Source organism: Lolium perenne, chromosome 2, assembly GCF_019359855.2.
Source record: "Lolium perenne isolate Kyuss_39 chromosome 2, Kyuss_2.0, whole genome shotgun sequence".
NCBI lineage: Eukaryota > Viridiplantae > Streptophyta > Magnoliopsida > Poales > Poaceae > Lolium > Lolium perenne.
The window spans coordinates 257224693-257250759 of record NC_067245.2 but is presented as its reverse complement, the minus strand read 5'-3'; the positions used below and the strand labels follow the sequence as shown (position 1 = coordinate 257250759).

Here is a 26067-nt window from a genome sequence, read left to right as displayed (position 1 = left end):
CTTAGCCGGTGTCGTCCTGCGCCGCCCCGCAGCCCCCAACCGCGCCGTCGCATCGCCACCGAGCCTTTGCCGCCCTGGATGCACCGCCGTCAGCACAAGAGCACGTGCGCCTCACGCCTCGCCCACGGGTAGAGACATGTGTGTCGCTGCCGGCACCACACGGGCTTTGCCTGGTAGCCTACGCTGACGGTAGTGGTGGGGAAAGAGGAGGAGTGTGCGGCCTGTGTGCTAGGGTTGGGAGGAATCGCCCGCCGCCGCCGCGGGCACAAAGCGTTTTTCTTTTTAAGGTGTTCCGTGTACTTGAAAATTGCTACGAGTGTGTAGGATAACGTTGCATAGAAAACAAAAATTTTCCTACCGCGAACACGAAATCCAAGCCAAGATGCAATCTAGAAGACGGTAGCAACGAGGGGATTATCGAGTCTCACCCTTGAAGAGATTCCAAAGCCTACAAGAGGAGGCTCTTGTTGCTGCGGTAGACGTTCACTTGCCACTTGCAAAAGCGCGTAGAAGATCTTGATCACGATCGGTTCCGGCGCCACGAACGGGCAGCACCTCCGTACTCGGTCACACGTTCGGTTGTTGATGAAGACGACGTCCACCTCCCCGTTCCAGCGGGCAGCGGAAGTAGTATCTCCTCTTGAATCCGACAGCACGACGGCGTGGTGTCGGTGGTGGTGGAGAAATCCGGCGGAGCTTCGCTTAAGCGTGCGGGATGTGGTGGAGGAGAGAGACCGCTAGGGTTTGGGGAGAGAGGGGGAGGCTAGGGCGCCGGCCAAGGGCAGCCCTAGGTGGTGCGGCCAAGAGTGGGCAGCCCCCTCCCTCTCCTCCTCATTATATAGGTGGAAATCCCCAAGTGTTGGTATCCAAGTCTTCGAATAAGACCCCAACAATGAAACCTCCCATATGTAGGGAAACCTACCCAAGGTGGGAATCACACTTGGGGTGGGATTCCCCCCTTCCATGAGGGGGGTTGGCCGGCCACCCTAGAGGAGTCCACCTTGGACTCCTCACCTTTAGGGTTGGCTGGTCATGCAAGGTGGAGTCCCTCCGGGACTCTACTTTCCATGATGATTTCTTCTGGATTTTTCTAGAACCTTCTAGAACCTGCCATAAATGCACCGGATCATTTCCAAACTTGGAATATGACTTCCTATATATGAATCTTATTCTCCGGACCATTCCGGAACTCCTCGTGATGTCCGGGATCTCATCCGGGACTCCGAACAAATATTCGAACTCCATTCCATATTCAAGTTCTACCATTTCAACATCCAACTTTAAGTGTGTCACCCTACGGTTCGTGAACTATGCGGACATGGTTGAGTACTCACTCCGACCAATAACAAATAGCGGGATCTGGAGATCCATAATGGCTCCCACATATTCAACGATGACTTTAGTGATCGAATGAACCATTCACATACGATACCAATTCCCTTTGTCACGCGATATTTTACTTGTCCGAGGTTTGATCATCGGTATCACTCTATACCTTGTTCAACCTCGTCTCCTGACAAGTACTCTTTACTCGTACCGTGGTATGTGGTCTCTTATGAACTCATTCATATGCTTGCAAGACATTAGACGACATTCCACCGAGAGGGCCCAGAGTATATCTATCCGTCATCGGGATGGACAAATCCCACTGTTGATCCATATGCCTCAACTCATACTTTCCGGATACTTAATCCCACCTTTATAACCACCCATTTACGCAGTGGCGTTTGATGTAATCAAAGTACCTTTCCGGTATAAGTGATTTACATGATCTCATGGTCATAAGGACTAGGTAACTATGTATCGAAAGCTTATAGCAAATAACTTAATGACGAGATCTTATGCTACGCTTAATTGGGTGTGTCCATTACATCATTCATATAATGATATAACCTTGTTATTAATAACATCCAATGTTCATGATTATGAAACTAATCATCCATTAATCAACAAGCTAGTTTAAGAGGCATACTAGGGACTTCTTTGTTGTCTACATATCACACATGTACTAATGTTTCGGTTAATACAATTATAGCATGGTATGTAAACATTATCATAAACATAAAGATATAAATAATAACCACTTTTATTATTGCCTCTAGGGCATATCTCCTTCAGTCTCCCACTTGCACTAGAGTCAATAATCTAGTTTACATTTGTAAAGATATAACACCTTGGCCTTCCGGTGTTTTATCATGTATTGCTCACGGGAGAGGTTTTTAGTCAACGGATCTGACACGCTTAGAAACGTATGTATTTTGTAATTCATTTGCGTCTCAACGCATCACTCATTTCCAAATGAGTTGGCATTAAATATGTTTGATCTTCTGGTGGAACCTTAATTCCATTTATGCGAAATATGTCACTAATATTGTCACACACAATATAGCTTCAAAATTCTGACTCTGTCGGAACTACACCAAGTTCTCAAAGAACCTCTTGACTTTAACATCCTTTGTCATTTGTCAAAACAATGACATATTCTGCCTTCTTTTGTAGAATCCGTCACAATATTTAGAACTCTTCTAAATCTAGCATAGACAACTTCTAGCTCATTGTGCTACCTTTTAAACAACACTTAGTCTAATTTGAGATTGAAATTATATTTTATATGTGACAAAACCAATATCGGTGTAACACTTTACAGCGATTTGTTTGTCATTTCTTCATACAAAAATATATATATATCCTTAGTTCTTCTAAAGTACTCAAGGATATTCTTACTGTCGTCCAATGATCATTATATGAATCATTCTGGTATATGCTCATAACACTTTATAGCACATGATATCTGATTGTGTACATATTATTCGTGATCTATAATCACTCATGTGTTTTTACTCATTGAGTGTCAGATACATTCAAGTCTTGTTAAACCTTCACATGACAAGAACATTTTCTTAATATTTCTATATTGAACTACTTCAATATCTATCATATGTACTTTGACTTAAACTTATTTATGTGTTTCAATCTATCTTCATAGATCTTGACACTAAATTTGTTTCAGTCCATATCCTTTCATTGAAGTTAATTTCTCAATGAAACTTTTAATCAAGTATATAATTACATCATTTATAACCAACTATATGTCATCTACATAAGTATTATAAATATGTCTCAGCGCTCCCACTTAATTTCTTGCAAACGCAAGCCTCTTCATCGTCTCTGATGAAATCAAAAACTCTTTGACTATTTCATCTGGTGAAGATTCCAACTCCGCGATACTCACTTCATCCAATTGAAGTTCGTATACCTATCTAGTATTCTACAGACTAGCAAAACAATTGGTTGTATCTTATATACTCCTTTAATACACACTTCTGTTAAGTAGTGTATTTTGCCATCCTACTAGCATATCTCATAAAAGAAATATGTAGTGATTACTAGAATAATCCACATAGACTATAAGCATTGCTACGGAAGATCTAATCTTATCATAGTCAACTCTTTGAACTTTGTCGTAAACGACTTTTCGACAAGTCAAGCTTCTTCAAGGATATTCCATCCAAGTCCATCAATTTTATAGATCCATTTACTTTCAAAAAGTTTTTATCTATCTTGGATTTCATGGCATATAGCCATTTTAACAGAGTCAGGGCCCATCATAACTTCTTTGTTTATAGTTGGTTTATCATTGTTCAAAATCAATCCTTTGTCCACAAATCATTTATTTGATCACAAAGTAAACCATACCTACAAGGTTCAATATGTACTTCGATCTTCATGGCTAAAACACTTTGTAGTCATGGGAGCCATGATCGTTGTGGCCGCTTCCGAAACCAATTCCGATGCTGCGCTACTCTGATCATTATGCCCAGGTTCATAAACCTTATCAAATTATATAGTCCTCCCACTCAAATACTTCACTAGAAACAATTTCTCGGAAATAAGAAACATTGACAAACACTTTTGTCTTTGTCTCGTGGGAAGAATTCCCAACTAAATCTTTGGGATAACCAACAAAGACATTCATCCGATTTTGGTTGTAAACTCTTAGACCAAAATTTAAAGAAAAGACTATTAGGGTTTATACCCATACCATAACTTGTATGGTGTCATTTCAATGGATCATGATGATGCTCTATTCATTGTAAAAGCGGTAGTCACTAAAGCATAATCCACAAAAATATAATGGCGTCATAATATTTTATCTCATCATTGATCCAACAAGGTTTGGATACATCTCTTGGATACTTCATCATCACTATGATACTCCAATAAATGTGAGTTGTAGAACAATTTCATAACTCTCTTAGATGTTCGCTAAAACTCGTAATTCAAATGTTTCCACCATGATCCAATCATAGATATTTGACTTTTCTATTACGATGATTTCCACTTCATGCTGAAACTTATTTGAATTCATTCAAATGTTTCAAACTTCTTCCTTATTGAATATATCCACATATATACTCAATTCATTGTTGAAAGTTTTCATGAAGTAGAAGAATCTCCCGCACACAACTATGCTCAGTGAACCACATACATCATTATGTATTTTTCCACTAAGTTTGTTGCCCGTTCAACTCTTGGCCTATGAACGGTATTTTAATCATTCTCTTTAGAAAAAGATTTGCAAGCGCCAAATGATTCAAAAATCAAATGACTCCAAAAATCCATTTGCATGGAGTTCCTTCATGCGTTCCTTTCTAACATGACCTAAATGGCGGTTCCACAAATAAGTGGAATTCAAATCATTTGCCTTATGGCATTTTAGCGTCAGTATTATGTGTGTGTGTTTCACCATTAAGATTTATAATAACTTATCCATCACACATGGAGTAATGTCATAATTTGAACAACTCATTGTTTTCATTTGACCAGAGCAAAATAACAATTATTAAGTTCTTTATTATAAATTCTAAGGGCTAGATAGAATGCCAACGACGAACATAATAACAGTTTATTTTGTTCCAGACGTGTATTCCTATCATATTCCTTGTCAGTCACTTAGGCCATTGTATTCTTGTATTGCGTTGTTTTGTATGACACTTCATACCAACCAATGTAGTACTAATACCCAAGAATTTTATAGTGTGACTTAACTAGGAATACAACCATAACATGTATATCATTTATATACACCTGAGCTAGACCTTCTAGTCTTTTCTTTTCTTTTTGCCAAAATATCTTTTGCAGTTTCTCTTTTAGCTTTCCACATTATTCAGAGAAACACTTTAACATTATTAACTTCTAGATTTGTTGGTCAAATACCAATAACCTTGAGGTTCTTACTTTAAGTTTGATCATCATATGACAAGTGTTTCAGATTTCACTATTAGTAACTTTGTAATATGATGAACAATTTCACTCATAATTTTATCCATTATATCATGACGACTTTCCGAGACCATGTCTGTACATGCTAGGCTCGTAAAGTTTTAACCTTGGTATTCGCATGTGCAAATCTGGCTTGCACCCGTTGTATGCACACGTAGAATCTATCACACCCGATCATCACGTGATGCTTCGAAACGACGAGTCTTAGCAACGGTGCATACTAAGGATGATAACTTCATGGATATGCGAATATTATTAGTGCCCCAATAGTTGGAGGATTGTGACGCCTGGCGTCTTCAACCTTCATACATTCCCATAAAACTTATGAGTTTATGTAGTCTCACCAAATTATATTCTATCATCTTGCAATAAGGTCTTAGATATCACATATATCTCATACCTTGGTTATTTCTGAAAACTAAATTTTCAGCTCCTTACTTTTCAAACAGATTTGAACTTCAAGTTTCAAGGAGACAAGATAACTTTAGGCACTTAATTGAAACCATAGCTCTTTGAATCAACAATGTGAGGTTTACTAAAAGTTTGCAATATGACTTAATCAATTCTTGATTCATTAACAATACGGTACCAATCCGTAAAGTTTCTTATCAGATTTTAACAGTATTTCTATCTCAATTACAAGACTAACGCATGGTAGAAAAACGGATGCCAATACTACAAAATTAATTCAAAATACTACTCAGACTATGTTTAAGTTAATTAGTTCATGTTTTAATCTAATTACTAATGAACTCCCACTTAATACAACATCCCTCATAGTTGTTAAGTGGTACACGATCCAAATCCACTACACCAAAACCGATCATCACGTGAGATGATGTAGCTTCAATGGTGAACATCAACATGTTGATCATATCATCCATATGACTCGTGTTCAACCTTTCGGTTTCCGTTGTCCCGAGGCCATGTCTGTACATGCTAGGCTCGTCAAGCAAACCCAAGTATTCCGCGTGTGCAACATGGCTTACACCCGTTGTATGTGAACGTTGAGTCTATCACATCCGATCATCACGAGATGCTTCGAAACGACGAACTGTGCAACGGTGCATACGAGGGGAGAACACTTTATTATCTTGATATTAATGTGAGGGATCATCTTATAATGCTACCGTCGCGATCTAAGCAAAATAAGATGCATAAAGGATTAACATCACATGCAGTTCATATGTGATATGATATGGCCCTTTTGTCTTTGCGCCTTTGATCTTCATCTCCAAAGCACGGACATGATCTCCATCATCAACGGGCATGATCTCCATCATCGTCGGCGTAGCGTCAAGGTTCATGGCGCCGTCTTCATGGTTGTTCACCTCATGTAGCAACTATTACAACTACTTTGAAATACTACTCAACATGAAATTTAAAGACAACCATAAGGCTCCTGCCGATTGCCACAATACAATAATGATCATCTCATACATATTCATCATCACATTATGGCCATATCACATCACCAAACCCTGCAAAAACAAGTTAGACGTCTCTAATTTGGTTTGCATATTTTACGTGGTTTAGGGTTTTCGAGAGAGATCTAATCTACCTACGAACATGAACCACAACGGTGATACTAATGTTGTCAATAGAAGAGTAAATTGAATCTTCACTATAGTAGGAGAGACAGACACCCGCAAAGCCTCTTATGCAATACAAGTTGCATGTCGAACGAGGAACAAGTCTCATGAACGCGGTCATGTAAAGTTAGTCCGAGCCGCTTCATCCCACTATGCCACAAAGATGCAAAGTACTCAAACTAAAGATAACAAGAGCATCAACGCCCACAAAACCATTGTGTTCTACTCGTGCAACCATCTATGCATAGACACGGCTCTGATACCACTGTAGGATAACGTTGCATAGAAAACAAAAATTTTCCTACCGCGAACACGAAATCCAAGCCAAGATGCAATCTAGAAGACGGTAGCAACGAGGGGATTATCGAGTCTCACCCTTGAAGAGATTCCAAAGCCTACAAGAGGAGGCTCTTGTTGCTGCGGTAGACGTTCACTTGCCACTTGCAAAAGCGCGTAGAAGATCTTGATCACGATCGGTTCCGGCGCCACGAACGGGCAGCACCTCCGTACTCGGTCACACGTTCGGTTGTTGATGAAGACGACGTCCACCTCCCCGTTCCAGCGGGCAGCGGAAGTAGTATCTCCTCTTGAATCCGACAGCACGACGGCGTGGTGTCGGTGGTGGTGGAGAAATCCGGCGGAGCTTCGCTTAAGCGTGCGGGATGTGGTGGAGGAGAGAGACCGCTAGGGTTTGGGGAGAGAGGGGGAGGCTAGGGCGCCGGCCAAGGGCAGCCCTAGGTGGTGCGGCCAAGAGTGGGCAGCCCCCTCCCTCTCCTCCTCATTATATAGGTGGAAATCCCCAAGTGTTGGTATCCAAGTCTTCGAATAAGACCCCAACAATGAAACCTCCCATATGTAGGGAAACCTACCCAAGGTGGGAATCACACTTGGGGTGGGATTCCCCCCTTCCATGAGGGGGGTTGGCCGGCCACCCTAGAGGAGTCCACCTTGGACTCCTCACCTTTAGGGTTGGCTGGTCATGCAAGGTGGAGTCCCTCCGGGACTCTACTTTCCATGATGATTTCTTCTGGATTTTTCTAGAACCTTCTAGAACCTGCCATAAATGCACCGGATCATTTCCAAACTTGGAATATGACTTCCTATATATGAATCTTATTCTCCGGACCATTCCGGAACTCCTCGTGATGTCCGGGATCTCATCCGGGACTCCGAACAAATATTCGAACTCCATTCCATATTCAAGTTCTACCATTTCAACATCCAACTTTAAGTGTGTCACCCTACGGTTCGTGAACTATGCGGACATGGTTGAGTACTCACTCCGACCAATAACCAATAGCGGGATCTGGAGATCCATAATGGCTCCCACATATTCAACGATGACTTTAGTGATCGAATGAACCATTCACATACGATACCAATTCCCTTTGTCACGCGATATTTTACTTGTCCGAGGTTTGATCATCGGTATCACTCTATACCTTGTTCAACCTCGTCTCCTGACAAGTACTCTTTACTCGTACCGTGGTATGTGGTCTCTTATGAACTCATTCATATGCTTGCAAGACATTAGACGACATTCCACCGAGAGGGCCCAGAGTATATCTATCCGTCATCGGGATGGACAAATCCCACTGTTGATCCATATGCCTCAACTCATACTTTCCGGATACTTAATCCCACCTTTATAACCACCCATTTACGCAGTGGCGTTTGATGTAATCAAAGTACCTTTCCGGTATAAGTGATTTACATGATCTCATGGTCATAAGGACTAGGTAACTATGTATCGAAAGCTTATAGCAAATAACTTAATGACGAGATCTTATGCTACGCTTAATTGGGTGTGTCCATTACATCATTCATATAATGATATAACCTTGTTATTAATAACATCCAATGTTCATGATTATGAAACTAATCATCCATTAATCAACAAGCTAGTTTAAGAGGCATACTAGGGACTTCTTTGTTGTCTACATATCACACATGTACTAATGTTTCGGTTAATACAATTATAGCATGGTATGTAAACATTATCATAAACATAAAGATATAAATAATAACCACTTTTATTATTGCCTCTAGGGCATATCTCCTTCAGAGTGATCCTCACATTTGTGGTGATTCATACCATTCATATTGATATCATGTCAGTTAAGATTTTTACACGGCAAATTGTACTACTACGTCAAGTCCATTTCTATCAAAAAGAGTGCATCGGGAGTTTTTTAAGCCAATCACAAAGTTTGACCGAATAATTTTAAAAAAATTAATAGAATCTTCACTAAATATACTTCCATATTATATGTTTTGACGATGCGAAAAGTCATATTGGATCCTGGGCACCAGTGCTCTTGACAGATTAAAAAATTCGAAAATTATATTTATATGTTTAAAAAATTTATGTAACAAAATTCTAAAAGTAACTAATGATGTACCCCACTAACCTATAAAATCTCAATTTCAAATGTTTTGTTTTTTGACCTATACAAAAATGACAAAATCTGTTTTCTTTTTGTAGATTTGAATCACTATACTCAGATCTATGCATTTGTTATTTTTGTGCAGCCTAAAATACACATTATTTTCAGTTGAAAATTTACACGACTGTGGGATACAATATCGACTACATCATGATTTATTTTCAGATTTTTAGGAAGCTTAGAAATATGTTTTTTAATTTATTTTTCGAAGTGAGATCACTGGTGCTCATGTGCACCAAATCTCTGACGATGTAGATGATGTTATATTTTAATACATACATCTTCAATCTTTAAATCGTTTGACTTTTGATAAAACAAATATACACTACATTTTGGCAAAGTTGGAGTATATAACCTTGATAACTATGTTCATACACGTATGCTTGTATAAGTTGTAGATATTGCACAACGAAAAAACATGACCAATTGTATCACACCATCTTTAAATATGGTCAATATGTTGATAATCGAATTTTGATAGATTTAATTCTATGCTCTCAGGCTTAAAAATAAATTTTCACAAAATAAGATCTTTTGTTTCCCCTTCACTTTTGGAAGCGCCAGTAGCATACGGCGACTGAACCAGCTGAGCCCCTCTGAATTAGTTGACGGTTTCGATGACTCGGCGGTGAATATTAAGGAAAGGAGAGCGAGGGGAATTATGTAGCATGCGGGTGTCCATGGAGGTCGTTCTGGAGCTGAGGTGGATGAGAACTGCTGGTCGTGAAGATGAGGAAGGAGTTGGAGGGCCAGACGGAGCTGGAGGGAGCCACCCGGTGAGGCTGTCTTACCAATGATCAAGCGTGGTTGGGGTTTCTAGATGTGACGATTAGGATGTTTTGCGCCACATATTCGGTGGAGGAATAGGTGGTCGTGTCGACGCGAGGCTCGGCAACACGAGAAGTGGCCGGAGTTGGCTGGAATCTGACAGACCTACTAGCTTGCTTCTAGTTTAGTGGCTCGGTCAAACGGTGTCAAGACTTTGTGCCAACTCATCAATCATTGCGGGTCCCATTAGTTAGAAACTGTGTTAACTTGCGTTTACTATGAAAACAGTGCTTTCTGCAACCGTGTCAGTCAAAACCGATGGCAATTTGCCAAAAAAAACTGGTGGCTTTTTTGTCACAATGTCATAAATTGTGGTAGTTTTTGCAATTGTTTAATTTAAAAATAGGTGCAGCATTGACCTTAAGCTATTGATCAAGCATTTTGAACGAACTTTGTAAATGGTGCAACATCCACCTTAAGCTATTGATCAAGCATTTTGAGAGCACTTTGTAAATTGTGTTGCATAAACTAATAATATATCCCTCCTTTTAGTAGGCCATGCATGTAGCTTGAAAGTATGGTCTCCATGAGGTCACGATTTGGAACGACCGCACTCAAGTTTTCTAGAGATGGTTTCAAAGGTCTTTTCCGGTAATCCAATGCTCATTACCTTTTCTGTGGTGGTTTCTATCTCACGCAAGAACAACAAAGTGAAGGGTATATACGACAAACACTAGGGCGCCTTTTGTTTTCAATTCAACTCCTAAAAGCTTAGTACTTAACTGGAAGGTCCAAAATTATCGTGTTACATTGTAAAGAACAGCTTGCGTTCAAGAATCAGAATCTAGTAGCACGTCGGCGAGTGAGCGGCCAGGACGAGGAGACCGAACAAAGGGGGCCTAATCGGCTTTCTGGATGTATTCCTCAAAAACTAGGTAACCTAGTAAACCTAAAAGAATTGTACCTTCACAGAAATGATCTCACTGGTTCCATCCCATGTACGTTTGGAAATCTTACAAAACTTAGTATCTTCTACCTATATGAGAATCAATTCTCCGGATATCTTCCTAGAGAACTAGGCTACCTTGTCAATCTAGAATATTTAAAGGTATCCGGTAACAAACTCATTGGTTACATCCCCAATAGCTTTGGAATATCACAAAGTTCGCTATCTTCCATCTGTGGGGTAACCAACTTTCCGGGCATATTCCTCGAGAACTAGGTCACTTAGTGAATTAAGAAGAGCTAGATCTTAGCTAAAACAAATTGTTGGGCCCCATCCTCAATACCATTGGAAACTTGACTAAGCTCATTGGCTTGTACCTCGACTGTAATCAATTCCGGGCATGTTCCCCGAGAACTTGGCACCCTAATGGATCTCGAATATGTGCAACTCGATGCTAACAATCTCTCTGATCCCTTGCCACCTGATTTGTGAATTGGAGGCCGGTTATTAATATTAACTGCATATGACAACAATTTGAATGGACTGCTGCCATCAAATTTGGTATAGTGCAGAAGCATAGTTAGAGTACGCCTAGAAAGGAATCAAATAGAAGGAGATATTTCTGATATGGGAGTTCATCCAAATATTCTCTATATGGATATGTGCTTCAATAAACTATTTGGAAAAATATCTTCTCGAAATTGGAGCACTTTTCAGCCTAGAGTTGTTGGACTTGTCATCAAATAAACTAAGTGGTCTGGTACATGCATCAATTGGGAATTGTTTAAAGCTTCGCTCACTTAATTTGAGCAGAAATAATTTCAAAGGAAACATCCCTAGTATGATAGGGGTCTTGCACAACTTACAGTGCATGTTGGATTTAAGTGATAATTCATTTACCGGGAATACCAAGCCAACTTAGTGGTCATCTTAATGGATCCATCCCACGATCATTTCAGAGTATGGAAAGTTTGATATCCATTTATGTATGTTTTCAATGAGTTGGAAGGACCAGTTCGAGAGAGTAAGCTTTTTCAAGGATCTCCAGTCAAGTGGTTCGTGCATAACAAAATGCTATGTGGTGTAGTGAAAGGATTTCCCATTTGTAGTAGTGCAACACAAAGTGGAGACAAAAGGAAAGGATACAAAAAAAAAAAAAAACTTGGCCTCCTCTGCCTATCCAAAACAGAAAATTTCGCTTTAGGGAAGTCAATCTTAATGCAGGATAGTTGTTCAAATATAGAAATTATAATTTGCATGTTCATGCATCGCCATTTTGTTAGGTTAGATATTGTTGGTCAGTGTTTGATACATCTATATTATCCTTACAAGAATATTATAGATACATCCAAAAATAATGAAATATTAGTTCATCTCCCCTCTATCTTAGTAAGTGTGAAACTATTTGCAGAAGTGTTGATATCATTTTGTATTTTCTCCATTTGAGCGCTTGATCTCACAAAGTAGGCAGGGCGCTTAGGGGCTGGGAGGGTGGTGCTTCCATTCTCTAGGATGAACAAAACAGATGCCATGGGCGGCCTATCATCTGGATTCTCCTGGACACACAAGAGTGCAACATGGATGCAAAGCAAAACTTCATGTGGGGGACAAATATACATAATAGATGAGTCTGGTAATTCATTAGTCTTCTGCTCGCTCCACATACTCCATGCCTGAAACAATATAACATCATATTGGATTCATTATATTTTCCAAATAAAAGTATGATTTGGTATTTAAATCACTTTAGAAATGAAACTTGAGAAAATTGCGTGTGTACTCACGTAGACTGTGAGGCTAGGGAAGCCCATGGTTTGACTATTGGAACTTCTCCTTATACCTGTTACCACTTCCAGTAGTAACACGCCAAAGCTATAAACGTCTGACTTAGTAGAGAAGGTACCTTCCATTGCATACTCAGGAGCCATGTAGCCACTAGATGAACATTTCAATTGTATGAGTCGTTAAGTGGGAGTTAAATTTATGAAAAAAGTTAATGTGAGTTTTTTGAAAGGATACTCACTACGTTCCAACTATGCGTTGGGTATTTGCATTTTGCTGGTTATCACCGAAGATCCTTGCCATACCAAAATCTGCTATCTTGGGTTTCATCTCTGAATCTAGCAAAACATTTCCAGCTTTGAGATCCCTATGAATTACAATCAGTCTTGAATCTTGGTGGAGGTAAAGAAGTCCCCTTGCAACCCCTTTGATTATATTAAACCGTGTTTCCCAATCCAACAACAGTTTCCTTGAATCATCTGTAGATATAAGGAGTTGTAAGCAACAAAAAAAGAAATGTTTTACTTGTTTGATGGAATGTGTTGTGTTACCAATATTTACCAAAAAGGGTAGCATCTAAGCTATTGTTTGGCAGATACTCATAAATCAACAAGTTTTCATCTCCCTCCCAACAACACCCAAGAAGTCGAACCAAGTTTCGATGCTGCAATTTTGCAATTAATATCACTTCATTCTTAAATTCCTTTATTCCTTGTTGAGAATCCTTACTGAGTCTTTTGATAGCAACTTCTTGACCACCTAACATTACCTAGAGAAATGAATGGTAAAACAGTGGTTCAAATTTAGCGCATGAACTACTCCATTATAATAAATTCGGAATGGATAATGGTAAATTAATGAACGAGTAATGTACCTTATAAACTTTGCCAAAGCCTCCCTGTCCAATCTTACATGTTTCAGAGAAATTGTCTGTTGCTTGGGCAATTTCCTCAAATTTTGCAAATTGCAATTCATGATCATGGGGAGTGTTTCCTTCCCCAAGTTCGTAAGAGGTACTCAGCCTATCTAGTGTTGCATTTTTATGTTTTCTCCATTTTTTGTTTTTTTCCTGCTCCCAAAATGTTATTATCATTTCTTCTGTAATAGACACAATATAGAAGGTATACATAAAAATTAAAAGGCTTCATAAGATCCCCATGTCAAGGTGAAAAACCTTCCCACCAACGTGGAATCTTGCGGAAGATCAACATGTATGTTATGCCAAGAGTACTCCTATTGCTGAGGAACCTCTATCTACCTAGCACCATTAGATCACTAAGGCTGAAATTTATCTATGTGGTTTGCATTCAAACTCCCTTGCGAATTTCAATCCAGGACCATTGTCTAGACTAATATTAAAAAAAATCACTCCTCTTCAGAGGCCTACACCCCCACAGAAATTCTCTAGGTGAGAACGTCCCTTGGACCACGGGTTTGATACAAGAACAGAGTCTAAGCTCTTTAATAGTGGTATATGCTACTGATGTTTAACGACTAGAACAATTGATGTCTGTTTACTCTTTCCCTCATGAACTAGAAAAACAAGGAGAAATTATCCCAAAAACAAGTCCTTTCAAATAGGACATACCTAACAAAATGTCGATGACTTGACCTATAAGGTGAACTTGACATGCTAGAAAAAAATTATCCATCCTATCCTCCCCTCTAAAGTCTAACCCCCTATCCCCTTTCCTGCCACACACGTGTGCACACACACAATCCGATGCAGCTATATGATCTTCTTTTCTAGAGCCCGTCGACATTGGGTTTGGGTATGATTTCTCTAGCATGTGGACTTCCATATTATTTACTAGTAGTTTGTTCCTTGTCATTACATTGCATTCCCAGCATGCTGATTTCTAATACTCCCATCTTATTTGCTCGTAAATTGCCCGGAAATACTTTTGTACCTCAGGGGTTATTTCCTCTAGTTTTTCTAGCCCAAGTATACTGCATAGCAGCGCTCGAATTGTAATTAAGCTCAGCTAATCAAACTGCGTGAATGGACACCGAATGTACCTCTGAATTTTATCCACGTGAGGGAAATGCATATGAGTACCAGAACAACGCTTCCTATAACTGGTAGCGCAATCCTCACTGCACTGCTATTTGCCCTTTTACCTGTGCAATGCATATATAGCATAAAAATGAGAGCAAACTGTTGAAGAAGTTCAGCGAGGAACTGGTAGAGAGGGAGAGATTTGGTACCTTGTGCTGCATCCAGGCCTGCAAGTCGGAGGTAGAGCCTGTCACTGGCATACTCAGGCCCCGCGGCAAACTTTCCGGTGTCAAGCAACTCCCCGGTCCACACCAAGCATCTCGTCACTTCTCCTCCGGTCCTGCTGCTGCTGAGGTTGGTGTACGCATATGCCACGCAGGAGCAGCTGCGGCTGCACTCCGCCGTGCAGTCCTCGAGTGTACTTATGTCTGTGCCGACGAGCACGAACCGGTCTGGGGTCTTCATCCCCGGCAAGGCCACGAAACCGTCGCCACACCCTCGAAGCAGCTCCTTCCGTCGGCACCCTGCTGAGAAACTACCGGCCGTCCATCCTTCTATGCTAGTTGGCTCGAAGCCGTCCAAGCACTTGCACGTCGGGATTGGCACCGTCTCGTCACAGTAACCGTATGGACCGCAGTAACTATAGAGGTTGCATCTGAGAGACGGCCACTTCGCTGCCACTGTCCATGCCGATGACTTGTCACTCCAGACCTGGACCTGGATCTCGCCATAGTAGGTCAGAATGTACCTGGTGCGTGGCGCTCCATCCGAGACGTTGTAGGTGAGGTACATCTCCTCCTTGTTGTCAATGATAGTTTGGTAGAGGATGAGCTCCGTGCTGGTGTTCACCGCGAGGTAGTCGCTCCTTACCGGGTACCCCGTCCATGGGGCGCTGCGGGCCACCAGCTGCTCCCCGTCCCAAAGTAATAGCTGGAGAGCCGTGACCGAGTCGACGCCGTAGGAGAAGCGCCCCGGCGAAGGGTCGCCAGGGCCCTTCCAGGATACGAGGCGCTCGTCGTTACTGCCGGGCATGTTGTACTTGAGACGGAGCTTCATACCAGGGAGGAACGTGTCGGTGTGGTGGTCGAAGCTCTGCCACAGCGTGGTGCCACTCAATGACCGGATGACGAGATTGCCTGTCTTCAGAAGTACCGCCGTCGAGGAAGACGAGCCCGAGGTAGATTTCATGTTGGCTGTCGTCCAAAGTACACGACCACCGTCATTGCCATCTGACACAACAAGATCGGAGGTGTTGGTCAAGGAGAGCATCGGTGCAGCGCTGCTGCTGGCTGGGGATTCTCGATTTGCGACCCACACCACGGTATGTTCCGGGATGTCCTTGTACCATATGCCCAGGTACAACCTATCCGGTGTGGAGTTGGAAGGGTTGAAGAAACCCAAAGCGAAGACACCGCCGTCGGAGACGATGGTGGCGCCAGGTAAGAGCGGCTTGCCAGGGACAAGCCGGTCGTCGGACACGATCATCGGCAGGATGATCAGAAGGCTTAGCACTGCGGTGCAGCGGGCAGGAAAGGGCATATTCATGGATCGATCAGCTCAAACTCTCTTCACTAACTAGCTAGGCTATAAGTCGATCGAGCTCTGGTCTACAGTCAAGAAACCTGCTTTGACCATGAAGATGACTCGTTCCACGCACTAGCAGCCACCATAAATGTTCCATCGCGGCCACAGCTGATTGAACAATGTAAAGTCTTCGAATTCTGGTATATTGCCTTTGTATTCGCTGAGAATGGCATTACAGCTGTCCACGGAAGAGTGGAGCTGCAATGCTACCATCACTGCGACTAGTCAGACTAGTGACTGAAACATTAAGCTATGTACGTGACTAGGGAGTTCAGCATTAAACTAGTCTGAACTAGAACACGAATGTACCAGCAAAAAACAACAATAATCCTACACTTACGGGCTGGGTTTACGGAAACTTTCTTACGGGCAAAGGTGGAGGCGTGTGATTGGAATTTGCATGCGGCAGTTGCTCTGACGAAATTTCCCAATCCAATTCGTGATTGACACATCAGTCCGTAGGATTCTGTGCGTAGGAATCAGCCCGTAACTGTAGCATTGCTCAAAAAACAATGTGTATCCATCCTAGTTTCTCCATGTCATTATGTTTTGTTTCCAATTTATCTATCTCGTCTTGTAACAGCTTACCATGTTAACTGACCAAGCATGCATCTATCTTAGCTGAGTACAGTATCCATTTTCATGCCTGGAAAATGAATAACTGAACACTGAAAACTGCCACTACTTCTGCAGGAACTGCTGGCAAATAGATTTGGAAGCAAAGAAAAATGTTGCATTTCATGGTGTCAGGAATAGTAATAGTTGGCACTTTTTTCAAAATTGCTGACACTTTTGCTTAGAGGCTCTTTTTAAACTGACTCTATTTTAATTTTGAGGCACTTTTTTCTAAAATGCCCTCTATTTCAGTTTGAGCCAGTTATCATAAGTGGCTCTATTTTCATTTTTGGGCACTTTTCTGAAATGCTTTTAATTACATTTTGAGGCATTGCTGAAACGTGCCGAAAATTACAAATAGTGAAGTGTTGGGCACGGCGTTGATGGAGGGGACGAGGGAGTTGTAGTCACCGTCTAGACCATTTATGATATAATCCTTCAGTTCATCATCATCGACCTTCTTTCCCGCGTCAGCAACTTCAAAGGTAAAGCCCTTCAAATTTGCGATGAATTTTTCTGCAGTCATGTCTTCCTTCTTTCTGTTTGCAAGTGCACCACACGGGGTGGTGACCCAGGCCTTCGACTGTGTGGACTAGACGTCGGTGAGAGCACCCCACACATCGGTGAAATGCTCGAGCCATAACACCTAGGCAAGCACATCTTCGGTCGGGGAATTGGCAAGATATCCCATGACCAGCTGATCTCTAGAGATTCAAGTGTAATAGGCTGGATTCGGCACACCGATCTTTTTCTTGTTGTCATCTTCTACCTCTAGTTCTCCAGGTGGTGCAAGGTCGTAATATTCGAGAAGTACCATGACACGATCGCCATGGAAGGCAGGCAGAACCTGCGCCTTCCAATAGAGAAAGTTATCACTTGTCAGTTTTGCCACCGGTGGAGCACCAAGGGTGGCCGCTAGGGGTGTCGTTGACAAATATGTCGCCATGGATTGTTGGGAGGGAAGGGTTGGGGTCTTCTAGTGTTGTATCGGTTGGAGAGATCGATTGAGGCTTTTAGGGTTTTGTAATCCCTGGCGGCTAGAAGGAGAGAAGATGGCTCTTGATACCATGTTAGTGGAAGGGACCGATGCCCTATTAGGGGCTCGTGGTACGTATTATATAGATGGGAAAAGCCCCCATCATGGCATGATACACGGGAGTACGTATACAGGGGATTACTACTCCATACCGTATCTGTATAATACAAGTATGTCTAACAAGTATCAGCAAATGTAAGCAGAGTTAGAAACTTCAACTATCAGCAAATGTAATGCTCAACAATTTATGAACTATTATATACGATTTGATTCAAGAATTTTGATCATTGGTTCATAAAATTTAAGAATTTGATTCCCCATAAAAGAAGCTCATTGGTCACTGGCTATGATAAAAACAATCATGAGATCGTTGAAATCGCCGGTTGCATTTTCGTGGGTGAGGGTAATATAAGCTACAAAACTCAAAACCTATAGGGAGTGATGTTTTTGGGTAGAGGGAGCATATGCACTCGGGAGCCAAACTGAATTTCTGTAGACTATGTGACTAATAGACATTGATCACATCCACAATATAGCTGCAGCTAAGGAAACAATTCCCTCATATGGAACTACATTCTTAGACCTTAAATATTCTTAACTAGAACAAAATGAATATAAACTTTGGGGCTTCAGGAAGATAGATAGAAATTCACAAGCAAACATCATACCAGAGAAAGTAATTGTTATTACAAAAATGAATAGTTTGGACAGTGGAAATTATCTAAAGCTTCAAAATAATCTTCAGAGATAACTAGTCTGGACTCTAGAGCAATGATAACTCACCTTGCATGATTCCCATCAGCTCCCTCTTGCTGAACATTTTCTTCAAATATTCTTGATTTCTGCATTAAGACACAATTTTTTTTAGAGGGAGATCCACAATGGACCTGTTTTTTATGAAAGCACCACAGTTCACAATACACTGGATTAAGGCACAGTTCATCCAGTAGGCACAGAAAAAGAAAGAAAGATCATTGACAGACTAAAACGAACTGCATTAAGGCACAGTAGATTGAACCACAAGCAAATTAGCAGACGATGTTCAGAACAAGCATGTATCCATTCCCTGAATTAGTATTACGAAACTGAATGAAACTTCTAACTCCATCTCCATACTGTACACTAAAGCCGAGAACAGTGAAGATATTGTGACTTTCAATCATTTTGGAACGGAAAGAATAGATCACACCCTAACAAGTACCACAACAATGCAACATAACTGTGGGATCTCAAACTAGCAAGCAACAGTCTCAGATACAAACCATCCACCGCAGCGACAGTGAGTGAGTGGCAGACGATCAAGCTGGATCGTCAGCCATACGGACGGTCCACACACGGCAGCTAGCTCACAGGAACGACGCCTCCTCGCCCTTGGAGAAGTATGCGCCGGTCGGCCCGTCGTCCGGCAGCAGTGCCACCTTCACCACGTTGCGAGCGCCCTCCTCTGGCGTCAGCACCCCCGACCTCATGCTCATGTCCGTCTTGACGAAGCCTGGGTGCACGCAGTTGACGCGCACTGCCGGGTGCCTCCTCGCCAAGATCCTGGAGTACGCGTTCATGGCGGCCTTGGCCACTTTGTAGGCCGAGAACTTCGTAGGCCACCCTTGCGGCCCCAAAACGCCAGCCTCGAAGTCCTTGAGGAACTTATTCAGCATTTCGTCCAGCCTCTCCACGGTCAGACTATCGATGTCGTTCAGCTCCTGCCTCACCTCCTCGCTACTGATATGCTGCATTGCTCGATTTGAAATCCCTTATGTATGGTAGTATTGCCTTTTTTTCCATTTCTAAAAAGAAAAAGAAAAAAGGACTCAAACGTTTACCTTTAGCAGCCCATAATCAGAGGAGACGTTCACTATTCTACCGTCAGAGGAAGATTGCAGCAGAGGCAGCAGGGCTTCGGTTACATGCTTCGTGCCATAGTAGTTCGTCTGCACGCTCTTCTTTGCAGCACCTATGGGCTCCTGGGCGTTCTTCATCATCCATTCAACTCTCTGGTGGAAATCCAGGCCACCAAACTGTTGTATGCACCGACAAGTAAACTTGTTCAGTTTATTTGACCAAGCAATCTGAGAACAAATTAAGCCCCCCAGGTTCTTACAATGATTCGTAACATTCGATCAGCTTTGACTTTGATGTAACTTTCAGTTTATCAATGACCTTTGTTTGTGTTTATTTCAGGTCCAACGTGGCCTCACCTTTTCCTCGTTGGTATCGAGCCCTTGATCGTACTCAACCCCACCAACTGCGGCATTATTCACCTGCAGGTTAACATAGTACAACTACCTATCAGCAGTGCCTAAAACCTTCGATGCACATCTCAACAAAAAAAAAAACATCTATGCAGCTAGCAGCTGGAGCACAAAATGAAACGAAAGACTTGCCAGAATGTCTAGCTTGCCAAAACTGCTCTTCAGAAAGTCAGCCAGTGTAGAAATACTCGAAGCGTCGATGATCTCTAGCTCATGGAAGAAGATGCCGGTGACCCCTAGCCCTTTGAGCTTCTCGACAGCCTCCCTGCCCCTCGTTTCATCTCGGGCCGTCAGAACGACCATCACGCCGCCATTTGCCAGTTGCCGGCACACCTCGAAACCGATCCCCTTATTCCCACCGGTGACGACGGCAACCCTAGCAAAGTAGCAATGGCAACGATCGATCATGGCAGTACATACATACATTCAAGGTTCATTCTAGCAAAGGCAGCGTCAAGAGGAAGAGCAAAGCATTCGTGGGCAAACCTCGTGTTTGACGGGCTGGAGATGGCTCCCTCCATGATGTGAAAAACCTCGAGCTCCAACAACAGGATCACAGAGATCGATGGGTTGGTCACAATCAGATACGGGGAGGAAGAGAGCAAGAGATTTATAACCAACTCGGTCATATCTTGGTCGTCTTTGTGGTGCTGGTTGTCCTCGTCCGGCACAGATATCAATATCATGACAGCACCCACACGTGCCTGTGCGTGTTGCCGCCTCGTTGGACTGTGCCCATACCCAGATAGACAACTGATCGAACAATTCAAATGCCAATTTGACGAAGGGATCGAACAATTCAAATGCCAATTTGATGAAGGCGTTGCAGATCGAAATGGCAGCGGTACAGAGCAGAGCGTGGGTGCTCTGTCCTGCGAACATGGTATAAATATCATCTCAATATAACCAGTGACACCATGCCGGAGCATATCCTACTCCATTGCAATAATTTCAAAAGATTCCATGCAGAAAGCAGAGGAGCTCAGAAGTTCTACCAGTTCATCTTCGGCATCAGCATGACGATTAATTGAGGGCACACATCAAACTGCATCATTTTATTGACAGCTATTACAGGATAACTCATTTTGTCTCATATTCTGAAAGTAAGACCGGCAGAAACTTTATTTGTATGGCAAGATCACACATAAGACGCCTCGCCGTTCCTGTCAAAATAAGCACCAGTAGGACCATCGTCAGGCAAGAGAGCAACCTTCACAGGGTTGCTAGCACCCTCCTCAGGTGTCAATATTCCCATGTGCATTGACATGTCAGTCTTGACATAACCGGGTGTCAGACAGTTGATACGCATCGTAGGGTACTTCTTGGCAAGGATCCTTGTGTACGCATTGAGGGCAGCTTTGGCAACTTTGTAGGCCGATGAACCACCCGTTGGCCACCCATGTGCCTCTATTAAGTTGGCCTTGAAATCTTCTAGGAACAAATCTAACAGCTCATTCAGTCTCTTTTCAGTAAGGTTGTCAATGTCATCAAATTCCTTCTTCAGTTCTTCGCTGTTGAAGTTCTGCTCAAGAAAGCAACACATATTAAACAAAAAAGAACCAGTGCATTCCCCTAGTTTTCTGTAATTTGAGCCGCAATGCTTTCTGACGGGAGAAAAATAACGTGTGACGAGGATCAACGATGCGGGTTGGAACAATAGGAACATTCAAGTATCACACAATCACAGAATATTTGAACTCATGTCATAATTATTTTGAATTAACACTAAGTCGATGTAGGAAGACCATATCACTACAAAATGTGATAAGATGCTCTCCTATAGTACATGCAATGCAATCACACCCTTACTGCCTCTGAGTAAACAAGTTAAACTGGAAAAAATATCATGTACGCAAACAGAGATGCCTTATTTCTCTGAAAAGGAAGAAATCCCTTATCCAGAAAAGCTCTTTAGTAGAAACATAATAATATCACTGGAAAAGCATATTCCAACGATACACAGATACTTCCAAGAAACTCAACAAAATGAAAAGATAAAAAGCGCTGTAGCAGAAATATTTTGGCATCAGTAATGTTAAATGTAATTCGTGAAACTGATATATCATGTCGAGTTGCTGAGTGGTCAGCAATACTTACTCTTAGCAGTGCAAAGCCTGATGAGACATTGACAATTCTTCCACAGGAGGATAACTGAAGAAGAGGAAGTAGTGCCTCTGTGACAAGCTTTGCCCCATAGTAGTTTGTTCGCATACATTCCTTTGCTTCCTCGTATGTCTCTTTTGAATTTTCTTTCATCCATTGAACTCTCTGATCAACATCCATGCTTTCAACCTATCCATGCATGGACAGGTTAAATGTTACACAACTTTTATCGCAAAAAAAAAAAATGTTACACAACTTATCAGAGATAGCCAACCCCATCCTAGTTCATTCGCTTGACAAAAATTTCAATTAGTGAATACAAAGTAAACGACTAATTAAACTAGAAGTAAGTGAGGTTGCACGATCCACTTGTACAGCCCCTAATTATTTACCTAGTTTTTTCAGAAACATATTCGTTGCTTCCTTATGTGATATGGACAGGAAAAAAATTCTAAGATTTAACGCATAATTGACTATAGAAACATGGTAGCTGCAAAGCACAATTTCAGGATTGTCAACTTTGATCAACAATTTCTACAATCCAAACTTATATGTTCAGTCTGTATTACAACATGAGTACGATGTGTTTTGTAATGCTAAACTATGCTCCAGTAGATACAAGAAGTAATGATGTTTATATCAATATTGCGGTTGATGAATGATTTCTACAATCCAAATTTGAAACTTCTAGGTTCATCTACTATCATAGCATCAGCATGATGTGTTTTCTCATGCTAAACTACGATCCAGTTGTTACAAAAAATGATGATCTTATATGTCCATGCTACGGTTCATTGATAACAACAAACAGCTAAAGAAAGATGAAAATATTACTATTATTTTGATGAGTTTGCCTAAATCTGAAACAAAGTTATATATTAACTACTGACAAACTGCAAATTCGTGAACAGAAATGTTTCACATTGGTTACCTGTTCTTTAACTTTGGCAACCAAAGCTGGATCTCGATCAACGCCTGAAATGCCTGCATTGTTTATCTACAAATAACATAAATCACTTTATCGTGGTTATGAATTAAAAGAATAAAGAAAAACCACTTCTATACTAACCCCAGGGAGAAGTCAATAATCGAAACAGCATAGTTTATGAGTATTAACAACATAACACGTTTACAAGAGCTGTAAAAACATCATCACAACTTTAACTAGTACAAGCCTGGAAAAGTTATTCAAAAGGAGCTCCTATGACAATTTTACATTTCAATACAACAATGCACCAAGTATAATTTATTCATATTTATATATAATTCTACTAATTTGAACTTTACGCCTAGGAGTCTGAATAAAATGCACGGTTCTCTGTCGACCTCAGTGGAACAGTATGAATGCCAGCTTGCCCGAGCCCAAATCTGCTACTGCTAGGCCCTCGATTCAAAGCGTAAAGGAGGGGTATGTATATACCAGGATATCGAGCTTCCCGAATTGATTCTTGAGGAAATCGGCCAGCCGGCCGACGCTGGCAGGGTCTGTGACATCCAACTGATGGAAGACAACATCGGATTGGCCGCCACCGCCGGAGCGCCTGACGCCCTCGACCGCCTCCAGCCCCCTCGCATCGTTCCTCGCCGTCAGAACGACCCTGAGCCCCCTGGACGCGAGCTGCTTGCACGTCTCCAGCCCGACCCCTTTGTTCCCTCCGGTAACCACAGCGATCCTAAATTACACATATCGGCGCGACAAAGGTTCCAGTAAATTTTCTGCGAAAGGCGGCCGGAAAGGGGAGAGAAGGAGCGATCGAACCTCTTGCTCGACGGATTTGAGGCGGCCGCCGGCTCCATATTTCCCGTCCGGCTCGCCGCGGCTGGTCGAGGATGGGTGTGTGAGCTCTGGACTCTGCAGGCTTGGAGTTGGAGAAGATGATTCATCGTCCACTTTCCCTTTGTTCTGACGAAAAAGCTTTTGTGATGGGCCTGGTAAGTAAGGCATGGCCCGTGATCCATGACATTTGGGCCAAACGGCCTGATCCAGCTACTAAGGGCATTTCCAACGCGGCGACCCATCCCGCGCATGCGCGTCCGGAACCGGACAAAAACGCGGCCAGCGCGCAGACCCATCCCAAAAACGGATGGCCGCGGCGTCCGGGACGACCCAAACCTGGCCTAAATCTGGGACGAGTTTGCGTGGACGCGGATGCCGATGGCTGGTCGCTCGCGTCCTCCCCTCCCAAAACCTAGAGATGGCCGATGGCTGGTCGCTCGATGTATGTCTCCCAAAACACACCCACTCCACTCCACTCCCAAAACCTAGAGATGGCCGACGAAGCAACTGCCGCCGCCACCGCCACCATCGGAGACGAGGCCCAGCTCGCGTCCGTTGTCGCTCCTCCCGTGGAGGCGGCTCCAGTCCTGGACGCTCCGGTGGTCGTGGAGCCCGGGCTTCCCACGAAGAAGGCGAAGCCCGAGCTCACCGCGGAGCAGAGGGCGATGGAGACCAAGAAGCGGGGCGACCAGCGCAGGGCGCTGTGACAACGGAAGAAGGAGGTTGCTGCCGCCAAGGAGCGGGTTCTGGCAGCGGAGTGATACACGTACAGCACGCGTCCGTTGGGAACCCCAAGAGGAAGGTGTGATGCGTACAGCGGCAAGTTTTCCCTCAGTATGAAACCAAGGTTTATCAAACCACTAGGAGCCAAGAAGCACGTTGAAGGTTGATGGCGGCGAGATGTAGTGCGGCGCAACACCAGGGATTCCGGCGCCAACGTGGAACCTGCACAACACAACCAAAGTACTTTGCCCCAACGAAACAGTGAGGTTGTCAATCTCACCGGCTTGTTGTAACAAAGGATTAGATGTATAGTGTGGATGATGATTGTTTGCAGAGAACAAGAGAACAAACGATTCTGAGATTGTATTTCAGATGTAAGGAATAGGACCGGGGTCCACAGTTCACTAGAGGTGTCTCTCCCATAAGATAAATAGCATGTTGGGTGAACAAATTACAGTTGGGCAATTGACAAATAGAGAGGGCATGACCATGCACATACATGATATGATGAGTATTGTGAGATTTAATTGGGCATTACGACAAAATACATAGACCGCTATCCAGCATGCATCTATGACTAAAAAGTCCACCTTCAGGTTATCATCCGAACCCCTTCCAGTATTAAGTTGAAAACAACAGACAATTGCATTAAGTATGGTGCGTAATGTAATCAATAACTACATCCTCGGACATAGCATCAATGTTTTATCCCTAGTGGCAACAGCACATCCATAACCTTAGAGGTTTCTGTCACTCCCAGTTCACGGAGACATGAACCCACTATCGAGCATAAATACCCCCTCTTGGAGTTACTAGCAAAAACTTGGCCAGAGCCTCTACTAATAACGGAGAGCATGCAAGATCATAAACAACACATAGACATAAATTGATAATCAACATAACATAGTATTCTCTATTCATCGGATCCCAACAAACACAACATATAGCATTACAGATAGATGATCTTGATCATGTTCGGCAGCTCACAAGATCCGACAATGAAGCATAATGCGGAGAAGACAACCATCTAGCTACTGCTATGGACCCATAGTCCAGGGGTAGACTACTCACTCATCACTCCGGAGGCGACCATGGCGGTGTAGAGTCCTCCGGGAGATGATTCCCCTCTCCGGCAGGGTGCCGAAGGCGATCTCCTGAATCCC

The 26067-nt window shown here is 42.6% G+C and overlaps 3 protein-coding genes across 4 annotated transcripts; all 3 read right to left on the bottom strand.

Moving 5' to 3' along the window:
* Positions 1-12278: 12278 nt before the first annotated feature.
* LOC139830060 (putative G-type lectin S-receptor-like serine/threonine-protein kinase At1g61610) lies at positions 12279-18298 on the bottom strand. The gene is made up of 7 exons (XM_071826643.1): positions 15027-18298; positions 14827-14939; positions 13693-13887; positions 13380-13587; positions 13060-13297; positions 12821-12971; positions 12279-12709 (listed from the first exon to the last, which is right to left on the bottom strand). The coding sequence occupies exons 1-7, from the start codon at positions 16360-16362 to the stop codon at positions 12407-12409; spliced, it is 2544 nt and encodes an 847-aa protein (XP_071682744.1). The 5' UTR covers positions 16363-18298; the 3' UTR covers positions 12279-12406.
* Positions 18299-18742: 444 nt separating this feature from the next.
* LOC127335717 ((+)-neomenthol dehydrogenase) lies at positions 18743-21230 on the bottom strand. 2 transcript variants are annotated; one of them, XR_007872970.2, is made up of 6 exons: positions 20788-21230; positions 20434-20677; positions 20248-20310; positions 19873-20067; positions 19315-19779; positions 18743-18894 (listed from the first exon to the last, which is right to left on the bottom strand). XR_007872970.2 is itself a non-coding variant. In XM_051362441.1 (5 exons), the coding sequence occupies exons 1-5, from the start codon at positions 21228-21230 to the stop codon at positions 19399-19401; spliced, it is 1326 nt and encodes a 441-aa protein (XP_051218401.1). In that variant the 3' UTR covers positions 19098-19398. The 2 variants fall into 2 exon arrangements, 1 of the variants encoding a protein (XP_051218401.1); XM_051362441.1 differs by lacking the exon at positions 18743-18894 and having other exon boundaries at positions 19098-19779.
* LOC127335718 (salutaridine reductase) lies at positions 21205-24322 on the bottom strand. The gene is made up of 5 exons (XM_051362444.2): positions 24164-24322; positions 23825-24077; positions 23336-23401; positions 22399-22593; positions 21205-21823 (listed from the first exon to the last, which is right to left on the bottom strand). Exons 1-5 carry the CDS (start codon positions 24286-24288, stop codon positions 21440-21442), a joined length of 1023 nt encoding a protein of 340 aa, XP_051218404.1. The 5' UTR covers positions 24289-24322; the 3' UTR covers positions 21205-21439.
* Between the last annotated feature and the right edge of the window lie 1745 nt (positions 24323-26067).

Excerpts from the sequence above, each read along its gene's own strand:
- LOC139830060 (XM_071826643.1), bottom strand. The coding sequence starts at position 16,362 with ATGAATATGCCCTTTCCTGCCCGCTGCACCGCAGTGCTAAGCCTTCTG. Across the intron at positions 13,588-13,692 it reads GCTTTGGCAAAGTTTATAAG|GTAATGTTAGGTGGTCAAGA; the intron begins GTACATTACTCG and ends TCATTTCTCTAG. Across the intron at positions 13,298-13,379 it reads CTTAGATGCTACCCTTTTTG|ATGATTCAAGGAAACTGTTG; the intron begins GTAAATATTGGT and ends TTATATCTACAG.
- LOC127335717 (XM_051362441.1), bottom strand. The coding sequence starts at position 21,230 with ATGCTCCGGCATGGTGTCACTGGTTATATTGAGATGATATTTATACCA. Across the intron at positions 20,311-20,433 it reads TTGGCAAGCTAGACATTCTG|GTGAATAATGCCGCAGTTGG; the intron begins GCAAGTCTTTCG and ends GTTAACCTGCAG. Across the intron at positions 19,780-19,872 it reads CTGATTATGGGCTGCTAAAG|CATATCAGTAGCGAGGAGGT; the intron begins GTAAACGTTTGA and ends CGAGCAATGCAG.
- LOC127335718 (XM_051362444.2), bottom strand. The coding sequence starts at position 24,288 with ATGAATCATCTTCTCCAACTCCAAGCCTGCAGAGTCCAGAGCTCACAC. Across the intron at positions 24,078-24,163 it reads TCAAATCCGTCGAGCAAGAG|GATCGCTGTGGTTACCGGAG; the intron begins GTTCGATCGCTC and ends TGTGTAATTTAG. Across the intron at positions 22,594-23,335 it reads TTGCCAAAGTTAAAGAACAG|GTTGAAAGCATGGATGTTGA; the intron begins GTAACCAATGTG and ends ATGCATGGATAG.